The following is a 12,500-nucleotide window of genomic DNA, read 5'->3' on the forward strand; positions in this document are numbered from 1 at the left end:
TAGCCATTATTATGAGTCTCTGTGGTGGTGGCCAGGTGTTTGATATTTTCATATTCCCTTTGTTTCCATAGCAGCATAACAGGGTTGATTTTAGTGTGAGTGTCTATGTGTGTGTGTTAGTGATTTGTCATAGGTGTTGGTGTATGTCTGTGTTGTGCTTCCTTTTGTGTTTTTGTGCATGTGTTTGCCTTATGTTTCTTCACGTGTGTGTGTGTGTGTGTGTGTGTGTGTGTGTGTGTGTGTGTGTGTATCTGTATGTGTATGTGTGTGTGTGTACATGCTTTTACATCTGCTGACTAAGCCCTTCTCCGCGGTCCTCCTGTACTCACGTGTGTGCGCGCCGAAATCCAGACCGGACGGACAGGAGAATCATTAATCACCGTCACCACTGGCAACTCAATTACTCTGACAACCCATTCCTCTTTGTCCTTATTAAACTGCCACTCCACAACACAGCCGCACCACCAGGCCGGGCTGCCGTCGCCGCCACATCTGCACACGGGGCCTCCATGAACACCGCCTGAAATGCCAGACTCCGGTAGATACCACAGCCCTTACCGTCGGCCAGAATTGGACAGCTGTGGCTACTTTATTAAGCAGGCGGTTACATACAATCAATGTGCAAAAAACACCCACCATGTCAGTAAAACGGATAATAAACAGAAGCGCCCATGTAATCATTAGCTCATGAATATCCCCACTCTTTAACTGACTGTGGTTACTCTTTTATGGTCCATGGTCCAGTGTATGGCAGCCTCATTTCTCTCATTGTTTTCTTACCGGGTGACATGAATTGACAGAACAAACTCAAATCTGTAGTGGTTTGGAGATGGGGGCCTCGACCATGGTGTTTTACTCTAAGACAGTGTACACAGTGGTGTACAGATCTAAATGTTGTGGTCAGCGTGCTGTTTATGCTCGGAATCAGATAACTGATCAAAGCCGTTGCTTCAGAAATTGTTGCAGTGGAAAGTTCTGTGGTTACTGGAGAAAAACATTTTACGTTATATCCTCGACAAGATGGAATTTATTGAGACGAGCCAACTCTGTGCTGAACTGTGCTAAACAAACTTGATATCCCAGTAGATGTGAGTTACAGTTTTGTGTGTCTTTTTTCCAAAACACTTTGTTCGTGACTTCATGTCTACCCTCTTCATGTTGGTCCTCGGAGGCCCAGGGTGTGTGTGTGTGTGTGGTGTGGTCGTCTATCTCAAGTGCTGTGAGGTCGCAGTCAGCTTTACTGGAAGCGCTCTGGTTTTGACGGCCCGTTCTCGTGACCTGCGGCGCAAGCAAAGTCAGAAATCCTATGCTATCGTGTTCTCCATAACCTTGTGGGAGGTCGGATAGCCGAGCTGAGTCTAGTTGAGCTCCCGTGATAAATGATGATACGGCCCCTGTGACGGCGTATCCCGTACACGTTGTGGTTATGTCTGATGTTGATGAGTCATCTTTGCTGTGGCAGGAGGGTGGGGGGATTTTGAACAGTGGCCAACCTGTGTTTTGTTTAGACTGGACTAGATTCTTGTTATTTGCAGCTCTTAGCTGTTTTTGTTGATTTTTAAAAATAATAGAGCCTGAAGGGCACATTCCATGAAGGAATTGTTAGAGGGCCTCATCGGTCTTATGAAGACTTGTGTAGCCTCCTGCCTGTAATGCTTGAGTACTGTCATTGCGTCTGGCCTGAGGAACAGTTACACGTTACAGGTTAACATTTAGATCGTACTGTATATGCAGTCCATTATGCGACCATAAGGTTTCCTTAACGTTGAAAAACTGTTTCTCACTCTGTATGGGAATGGGGAATTTGAAAGCTTTTTTCCTGTATAGCAGGCAGAAAGAAAGTAGGTACATTTTAAATAATTTTAAATCGTTTTTTTTTTTATTATTATTTATTTTATTTTATTTTCAGCAGCAGTGGTATGGCAACAAAGGTTTATGTGCAAGCAAAACACCTCTCCCATTGGCATTGGAAATGCTAATGCAGCAACACGCTCTGTAACACTGTCGCCTTGCCTTGATAAACAATCCAATTTAAAAATGTGTGGATCACTTTAGCCCTTAGCTAAGGGGTGACATACATGTCTAGGAGAGAGGAGCAGGGGTTGCTTACATGGTTCCTGTCAGCTTATGCTAGCTCCCTACTGGATGAGCAGAATCCATGTGCCATGGTGTTGTTACTTGTATCTGTCACATTGCTGTTCTTGTCATTTAGGTCTTGTTTTGCAAATTAAGATTCTTCAAATTTAATGAGCTTCTAAGAAAGCAGTATAAAGATGCTCAGATTTAGCAAAGTGAGAACATTCTTCTAATTTGCAAAATGTATGACTGTACTGAAAGGAGAATGTGAAACTGTGTTTATTTAAAGGATGGTTTGCTTCTCTGAAGATGTGGGCTTGAGTAAAACAGACAGATCCACCACTTGCACTTGCACTCATCCTAGATCTATATGTAATAGCCAACTCATCAACACTCAGACATATGCATTACACACACACACAGATGATCTCATTTTTAGTGGACACACTGATTTACATACACAGCTAGCCGCATTGCTAGCTGAGATTCAAAGGGGCATCTGTCAAGCGGCCATCAATCATGGCAATTACACAGGCGATAAGTCATCTGTCTCGCTCCATAAATCTCCTTCATATGGCTTACATCTACAGGCATGGCATTAACACATCACACATGCTTTGCTACACACACACACACACACACACACACACACACATAAGCACAGACTCAGAATCACTACTGAATGATGTCACCCCCCCCCCCCCCCCCCCCCCTTCTCAGTGCATTGGGAGGAAGCAGGCTATCACACCCTCTGTAGTCCCTGTCATCCCACACATCTGCGAGCACTGTCCTCTTGAACACGTAGTGGAGCTTCCCTTCCTAGATTCACTCAGGAGCCCGAGCCACCCACTAGGTGATATGATCTGCCTCTCTCAATAGACCGCCTGCAGCAGCCGAGGAAAGAGTGAGACAGGAAGGCAGATGGAAAGAGAGAGAGAGAGACAGGGAGAGAGAGACAGGGAGAGAGAGGGAAGCAGGCAGCCTGATTAAACCTGCTTTGATTTCCCATTCACTTGACCCTTCTTCCCCACGGCACTTGGGCACAGATAGTGGTGTGGTACCGGTGTGGTGTCAGACACAACCACCTGTTTACTGTGGGACCGGCCTATGCCCGGGCATGCCAGTGTGCCAGCAACAGCATAGATGAGCTGTGGGGAAAGATACACTAATTACTGTGTGATGAGAATGTGGTGGATACACCTGCTGGAAAAGCATAGTCTGTGTCTGTGTCTGTGTCTCTCTCTCTGTGTGTGTGTGTGTGAGTGTGTGTGTGTGTGTGTGTGTGTGTGTGTGTGTGTGTGTGTGTGTGTTGTATGTGGTTGTATGTGGGGGAAGGGAGTTTTGGATGTGGTTGTATTTTATTAGATAGTCAGGAGGGAATCCAACCTATTCTTTGTCATCATTGTCAGCTTTGTTATCATTTTTTTTTTACTAAAAAGTGACCATGCGTGATTCATAAAAAAAAGAAGAAAAAAAGACAGTACTTTGTAGGGGTCATGCTCTGAAAGGCAGAAACAGCATATCTTATGGTGATACCTTATACTGCTGGACCATTTGCAAGAAGCTGTCATAGCCCAGTGTGCGGTGCTGTTCTGATGTGTGCTCAGTCACCACACGTTTACCAGCCTGAGCGCTGACTGGGGTGCCAGAGGAGAACTCTGATGTGGTCGCCATGGCGTGCTGGAAACCTGTGTCTCGTGGCCCACCACTAATGATGGATATTAAGGGTTGGCCCTCCTCTTCTCTTCTCTCTTCTCTTCTCCCTTCTCCCCCTCTCCTCTCCTCTCTGTGATACTCCGTCTAGCAGCCTGGCTGTGAAGCTGAGATGATATGTTTTTTTGTTCTGCTGTGCACTCGTACACCAGGTGTTTGATAAGAGTGGTATAAAGTCTTCTGAGAAGATCGTTCCTTTATCATTCCACATGGATCCTATTCTTTTCTACACTTTCCTCTCTCTCTTTTTTGGTTAATTTTGCCCATAGCTGTTGGTCAGATATGTCCATTGTGTCTCCCTCTCTCTTATTTCCTGCATCTCTCTCTTCTCTGTCCCCCTCCCTTCCCCTTCTCCCTGTGTCTGTCCCAAAAACACAGAACAATGCGATAGGATTTTATTCTGGTATTCTGACATTCCTAATAGCCATTGTCAAGGGGATAGTTAGTTATCACTAACGGTTGTAGTTGGTTATCATTCACTCGGTTATTATCAGTTACATGACACTGCATTTATGATGTCTTAATAACAGTTATGCCATGTGTTGCTTGAGGTTACATGAGGTTGAGGTTACATGAGTGTCTATATTTGCCATTTGGCAATGTGGTGGTGACATGATTACTGTATACCTCTCTGTTTGTGTCCTAATGTGTCTGTCTGCTGGGGCTGTGGCCTCATCTATCATGAGGTTTGAGATAATTAACACCACTCAATTTCCAACTCTCTATTTTCATTATTTTCATTAGAAAAGAGAGAGAGAAAGAGAGAGAGAGAGAGAGAGGTACATGGGCCTCTCTGGCTCAGAATGCAGAGCAAGGCAGAGTGGAGAGGCCATTGTTGAAAGCCCCGTGGTGAATCTGATTTCCTTTAAAGACCTCAGAGAGGATAGGAATCTTTTTATCGCTCTACGCTCGGCTTGAATGTCCTATCTCTCAAGAAACAGGACAGACGTAGTGCGAGGAAGAGAAAGAAAGAAGGAAAGAGAAATAGTGAGAGAACTAGAAAAAGAGACAAAGGAAAAGCAGTTGAACTTGCTTCCCTCCTCTCTCCATCTGCACTAGGAGAGGAAACGTTCTGCCTGTGCTAAATCCCAGCACGAAGGTCAGTGGAGTGAACAGACAGTAGAGCCCCAGCTGCTCCAAACAGAATCACGCCGCTCATGAATTATTCACGTCGCGCAGTTTAATGCAACAAACGTTCACACTGGACGCATCACTTTGCGCCCAGAGGATTTGATTCGGGGGTTAAGTGAGAGGACAGTGCACTTTAAGATGGAGGGAAATGCAGTTATAATGCGAGACGTCAGATGAAGTGTTTGTGATTTGAGCTTAATGTTTACTCATCTCTCTCTCTCTCTCTGTTTTGTGCATCCCTCTCAGAGAGGACTCTGAAGGAAAACACGGCAAAGTACATGGAGCTTCTGGAAGACAGACTTCACAGGTGAGACAGAGATGGATATCTGTTATTCTCTCCTTTCTTCTTCTCCTCTCATCTACTCTCACATTTCTCAACCCCTCCAGGGCCCGTTTCATCCTGATTATGGAAACTACTTCACACACACACACACACACACACACACACGCACACACGCACACACGCACACACACACACACGCACACACACACACGTGCACACACACACGCACACACACACACACACGCACACACACACACACGCACACACATGTAGTTTGGTTCTTCTGATCCCTCGGTCACCTGTAACACTATGCTAAATGATTCAAACTTGGGTCTAGGGCAGTCATCACGTTTTTCCTTTGATGGGCTAAAAAGTGGTGAGAGATAAGTTGTATAAATGCATGTCTGCTCTGTGAGGGAAGACAATTGAAGTGACAGAACACTGAGTATTCTTCTTGTTTATTCTTCTTCCACTTCCTCCCTCCTCCCCTCTCTTTGTTTTGTGGAGGTGGTAGTGTGGTGGCTAAGGAGCTTGGCTATAGCATGCAGTAACTTGAAAGGTTGAGGGTTCAATTCCCGGCTTCTGCCGTTGTGCCCTTGAACAAAGCGCTTAATCCCAAGTTGCTCTGGGGACAATGAAGCGTCTGCTAAATGAATAAATGTAAACGTAATATAATTAACATATGTAAGTCGCTTTGGATTGGATAAAATCATCTAAATAAATGCAATTGTAAATGTGTGTTGGTGACATAACTTACCAGTACTTACTTACTGAATGATATGGCTGAATTTTAGTTACTTGTTCAGTCCTTTTCTTAGGACTCACGACTGTTGTCTTCAGCTCTATGCTCAGTGAGGTGTTGAATTTTCATCATACAGCATCATGCAGCGCATGCAGTGACCCTGCAAGTATTCATTGTCTCGTGGTAACAGAAGTGGAGGCTTCCATCTGGTCAGGGCCAGGCATATGGTTGACTGTTCTGTTAATGGACGTATTGCTCAGGCTTAAATGTTCCAAGCTCAGTCTGTTGCCAAGGCAATTCATGCACAGTATGTATGGAGGATTTCAAAAATTCAACATGAAGTGTCTGTTACCTTAACTGTTCCAGAACATTCTCTTCAAACTCACCCTAAGTACAATGCCAGCTTCTATCATGTCAGTGAATACTCAGAGTTTGAGAAATTGTCTTTAAGTACCGGTTCACTGCCTCTACTTTCTCATGTTTTGTTTCAATTAATTCGCACCAGGGTGTACATATTAACACACACACACACACACACACACACACACACAGACAGACACATTCACTTGTGTGCAGCAGTTTCTCAGATGACTCCCGTTTTTTTCATAGTTCTCATCAAACAGAGTGAGCCCTCCTCCAGTTAGCCTACACAGCTTCCTCCTGTAATTATTTTCTCAGCAAGACCAAGCAAGAGGCTGACCTCCCGTCAATCACTGTCCCGCTCCGCCCACCCACGCCCCTTTACAGCACTTTAACACAGCTGCAGCCCCTGAGAGTGGAGGGAGGAAGCCATCCCCAGGTTAACCCGCACACAGCCTGTCAGGCTGGAGGCTAGAGGTGGTGCCAACTCCCCATCTGAAGGAGGAGGAAGGTGGGCATGGCTCCTCTTGAGACAGCGGGGTGTGAGAAAACTAATTATCTGCCTTCCTATAGACTCGCTGGGGTGGGAGTGTCTGACAGTGTGTGTGTGTGTGTGTGTGTGTGTGTGTGTGTGTGTGTGTGTGTGTGTGTGTGTGTGTGTGTTTGTACGTGTCTTTTGCTCATCCACATAAATGTGGTGTTCAGTGCTGGAGATGTGGTCTAATACTTGAAGCTGGAGGATGTTTTTCCCCTGCAGACACCGAGGACAATCTATCTTTGTTTTGAGTTCATGGCTTTTTTTTCGGCTTCTTGAAATAATAGAGACCAACCTGTGTCATTTATGTTGTGTTTTCAACGCATCCCAAGTCCAGCACATTCTGTAAGCAAGAAAGCTAGGGTTAAAAAAAATGAAATGTTAAGGGGATTGGGAGTCAGTTGTCACCATAGTAAATTCATTCTTAAGCCACTCACTGTATGTATATTTATGAGTTTAGGGCACTATGAGATTGACGTGCCATTTAGAAGGTGAACCTCTGTCTGCCGTTCTGCCATTCAATCTCTCCTCTCTCTTTCTCTCTCTCTCTCACAAACAAACACACACACACACAAAGAGTTTTTCTGTGCATCTCATCTGGCTGTTTTGTTATGAGAAATGTTTAATGTGTGAACACCAGAAGTAATGATTCTCTGTAAAAAAAAACAACATTTCATTCTCGATCTATTGATTTTCCACTGAGTATTGTTTGGCTGTTGCCATGGAATCAGAAAGGGAAATGGAATGCTAATTTCATATGGAGCTGGCAGATGTCTGGAGGGCAAATCGTGCCCTCTTCCAGTGACCTTATCTGACCACATATCAATCATATTTATGTGCTCTTTCTAGCACTCCATTTCTTTCTTTCTTTCTTTCTTTTTTTCGTTCTTTCGTTCTTTCTTTCTTTCTTTCTTTCTTTCTTTCTGTCTCCTTTCTTCCTGTCTCTGTCTTTTGCAGAAATACAAAATGACATACAGTACTGTAGTCATTCTCTCACATACAGTACACAGGCTTTCTCTCTCTCTCTTTCTTTCTTTCTTTCTCTCACTCTCTCTCTCTCTCTTTCTTTCTTTCTTTCTCTCGCTCTCTCTCTCTCACACACACACCCACACACACACACACACACACGCACACACACACACACACACACACACACACACACACAACTCCCTCACTAACTCACATGCTGTCTCAGAAATGACCTCACTGCCAAGTCCCCAGGGACCCTGTGTGGCGTCTCAGAACTGGACATCTCCAACACCACAGGCACTTTAGTCATAGACAGGCTCCCCCTGGGCAGACAGGTGTGCCAGACTTGCTGCAGTCTGCTCCAACTCCCTTAAGCAGAGGCAGTGTGGGGGTCCCTTTGGCTCCCGTATTCTAAGGGGAATAAAGGGTGAGGCCCATTAGGCCAAAGCAGCGCTCTCAGAGCTGGGCTCCTGTCTGGTGGGCAGGTGGAGGGCTGGGTCCCAGTGGGTTTGGATCATGTTACTGCACTTTGGTCAGCACATCCATTTGAGCTCACCTGGCCTCAGGGTCAGCTCTCTGTCAGGGGACTTGAAGGTGAACACCTTACGGGTACGAGTATGTGCGATATTATATTTTATCTTAAATAGCCTTAGTTCAAATGTGCGAAATGAGCACAAGTACCGCAACAAATATCTTGTATGAATACATAGTGATATCTATTTTGCAATGTTACAGTTAACCCTAATTATAAATGTCTTGTACTAGCTGTGATTATAACAGAAAAGGCAGTGTGTTACAGTAATTAGTCACATTGTCATATATTTAGCATGTTATATTTTTTTGTCAGTAAAACGAACATGTGGTGCATCTTTCTCTCAAGCTGTCAGGCTTTCTGATCATATCTTGTCAAGTAATCTTGTCTTGTTAATTTCTGTGCTCAGCAAACAATTAGCCATCTCAATGTGGCTTCCAGAAGGATCCCAGTGTAAATGTGCCTATTAAGCAGAATTTGTGTTTTGCTAGGCTGTTGTCCCTCGACCAATCAAGACCAACATAATAAAGAGCTTCAGTCTATGCAGTCGCAGTGTCTGTGCTCTCAAACGTCTGGTTTATATGATAGCCTACACAGTGAGAAGCCTACTTCCTGGCTTTCCACTATACCCACTGTGCACACTAATTGACATTGGTCATTATAGAACTAGAGCACATTGGCCATGGGATTTAATGATATAGAGTGCAGGGTTTCCCGCAGGAAATGTGTTAGTCGTAGGTCCCGGGGGGGGGTCTGGTGTATCGGTTGCCATCCGAGCGGGGTGGGGGTGGGGGTGTAGGGGGTTCTTGTATCGGTTGCCGTCGGTGGGGGTGTGTGGGTGGTGGGTGTTGCCGTCTTGTTTGTGCGATACACTACAGACTCTGTATATTTAACAATTATTTATTAAACACTACATTATAAATTAATAACCAGCTTCTCAAAATAACAGTTAACAAAGAACAAAGTAACAACACCAAACAAACTATACAACAGTATACAAATATTTCAAAATATTTGTGTAATTTGTCCAATTTTAACAAAGACTATTAGATAGATAGATAGATAGATACTTTATTGATCCCCAGGGGAAATTCAAGGTCTCAGCAGCATACAGACAACACAAACACATTCTTTAACAGCAGAAAGAGTAATTAAAGTATATAATATAAAAACACAACTAAGCAATAAGGACAGTTGAAGATAAAGAATATGCTAAATATACTAAAATACAAATTATACTAACTAACACTTAATCTAAATCAATTCTAAAAACAGTATCCACATAGTGGTGATTAATCAATCAAAGGCGCTTGCAATGACTGAGGCAGGGACTGAGCCTGTGATTCTCTGTGCATAGTAAGGTAAGGTAAGGTAAGGTGCTCTGTGTGAATGATTGCAATGGTGATAGTGGTCATGGTGATAGTGCAAATGAGTAAGTCCAACAGTGCAACAATGCAGAAATAAAGTAAAGTAAAGTCTATATATCTATATATTTAACTATTTTAAGAAAAGGTATAAGTGTGGCCACAGTTCGGCTGTGGCATGGAGGGAGATGTTATGCATATGTGCTAATGTGCTAATATAGCACGCAAACAGTGAGGCAGAAGACAGTGGTAAAAGTGTCTAGTGGACAGACAGTATCCAAACATGGAGGGGGTGAAGAGGCAGACAGACTATGCAGAGAAGTCTATCTCTCCTCTTCTTATTACAAACTATAGAACAAGTGCAAAAGAAAGTGCAAAACAACAAAATGTGCAAATGTGATCAGTCACTACTTATGGCAGAGCTGACAACTAGCATTGTTTCAAGCCATCCTCCTTGGCTTTAAAAAGATCATTTTAAGGGCCCTTTGGTAATTGCACTGTTTTACTATTGGACCATTAATGCTTATCTTCATGGAGGCTGTCAGACTGTTGACCTGCAGCCTGTTCCGCAAGTCTGTCCTGATCTATACACCGAGAGTGAATGAAGTTTTGATTTATAGTTTTGTGTAATATGGATGGAATTTGAGCGCGGAGCGCTTTTTAATTTAGAGGCCGGAGTGGCCGCTCTGTTCCGCTCCCATACCGCTCACACCACGAGTCTGAGACATGCCCACTAATAAAACCAAGCCCGTTAAATTTCAAAGATATGACCATATAGCCTAACTTCATTGATAGGGATGGAGTTAGCTAAATAATTTAGAAAGCATACGCGTAGGCACGGATGGGCCTGGACGGGCCTAGGCCCGTCTATTTTCAGTCGCGCAAGTCAACACTGTGCTGAGAGCAGGTGGCTGTTTACTCGGCCGCTTCTCCAGTCAAATTCGCGTCAGGTCAATTTAGCTACCAAAGAACTAAGAGCAACGGCAATATATTTCACTCAGAACATTTATTTTAAAAGACTGCAACACTGATACTGCAACAACAAAGAAGCTTGGCAGCGTTAACTAAAGGGATCAGTCGGGATTAATTGCCAAAAGAACGAAAATGACAAATCACACAGTCGGCTAAATATTTTAAACTGATGAACCCAGCATCGGTGCGTCGCATAAATGAAAACATAAATTGAAGCAACAACTTTATCATTGGACAACCCTACCACTAAACCTTTCCATAGGCCTGCAACGTTTATGACATAAAAAGTGGAATATGAACGCATTTCATCACACCTGACAATTAAACGGAGATGTGGCTGTTTGCGATTTGACTGATTCTTGAGAGCGAGGAGAGGTATTTGCACCGCTCAGCTCCGATCACTAGCTCTGATTCGGAGTCATATCACATATGTAAAGATTATAAAATCTGATTATTTTTCGATTCATGACACGTTTCTTCTTATTTTTAATGCGTTCTGCTGAGAAGGGAGATTGGCGTTGGTCATGGCTTGGAATGAAAGGGAGAAAACAGGACAAAGTAACACGTTTTTCTTTTTTTTTGACGACGTAGTTAAGGCGGCAGGCTTGTTTTGCCAAGGCGGCCGCCTTGACTGCAAAGTGCTGCGGGAAACCCTGGAGTGGCTGTTACAGACAAAGACACGTTATTTCCGAGGGATAATGAGGTTTTGTTTAGCAGCTTGACGAGCACCCTCAGAATGGGGAAATGATGGACTTATGAGTCAGAGATTCGGAAGAACTGTAATTACTTGAGACTGTATGTGGAAATTACACTTCCTGGTTTCTCTTCTTCTATAGTGCTTTTTCTCAATACTTGTTTAGCAGGTCATGAACTAGCCTATAACTCCCCCTGGGTTACGACAAAATAAGACTTGAAAACCAGCTTTGAATCAGACAAACTTGTTCTAGTAGCATCTTGGAAACATGTCACTGAACAGAACTAATAGCTATCCAATAGAAACAGGAGTTAAACAACTATACAGCTTACAGTAATGTGAACATTTGTGTGTGCGTGTGTGTGTGTGTTATGTGTGTGTGTGTGTGCAGCTGTGGCAGCCCAGCGCTGGAGCGAGTATGGGAGGCTGACCTGGAGGCCTGCCACCTCATCCTGAGAGGCCTGCAGCTCCGCACCCCCAGCTGTTCGGGCCCCGATAGCGAGGAGGTCCCCCCTTCGCCCGCCCAAGGTCCGCTCACCCAGACATGCGCCAAAGCAGAGGCGGACTGCGCCATGTTGACTGCCCTGGGGGGTCGCTGGTGTCCAGAAGCCAATCTGCAGCACTCTGAATTCACCAAGGTAGGCTACTGTGAAGAAGCATATCTGTGTCAGACAGCTTTTACATTCAAAGCTCAGGTAACGTTAAACCCAGGCCAGGCCAACTCTGGAGGTTTGACTGGGTATTTGGAAACTTCTAGATTTTCTGCTGGTATACTGTACTTCCCCCAGATTGCAGGTGTCTCTCTGAGACAGATTTGGCTGTGTTGCATGTAGTGTCCTCGGCTCTCTGCCCAGCTCTTGGCCTGAGTCCAAAAGTGCATTATGAAAGACCAGACTGCTGCTCTCCTCATCCAAAGCTTATTACCTAGTGAGAATGATGAACTTGAGTACCTATCCATTATGAATACCGTCTGTGCTCTCCTTTGTGCCATTAACTCTGTTCTAACTCTCAAAACTTTTCTGGTGCTACTCAGCCAAGCAGAAGAAGCTCTCAAAAGCTTTCAGCATTAAAAAAAAAAAGGCTTATTTTCAAAGAATTCTGAGATAGCCTCTCCCTTGTCAGGGAGCTC

General features: G+C 44.2%; 1 protein-coding gene across 3 annotated transcripts in view; it reads left to right on the plus strand.

Annotated features, from left to right (window-relative positions):
* disc1 (DISC1 scaffold protein) overlaps positions 1-12,500 on the plus strand; it is a 49,477-nt gene that overhangs the window by 25,370 nt on the left and 11,607 nt on the right. For all 3 annotated transcript variants that reach the window (XM_042065529.1, XM_042065528.1, XM_042065530.1), the window contains exons 10-11: positions 5,167-5,227; positions 11,763-12,009. In XM_042065529.1, coding sequence (XP_041921463.1) covers positions 5,167-5,227; positions 11,763-12,009 — 308 coding nt within the window. The remainder of the gene's footprint in view (positions 1-5,166; positions 5,228-11,762; positions 12,010-12,500) is intronic.

Source organism: Alosa sapidissima, chromosome 16, assembly GCF_018492685.1.
Source record: "Alosa sapidissima isolate fAloSap1 chromosome 16, fAloSap1.pri, whole genome shotgun sequence".
Taxonomy (NCBI): Eukaryota; Metazoa; Chordata; class Actinopteri; order Clupeiformes; family Clupeidae; genus Alosa; species Alosa sapidissima.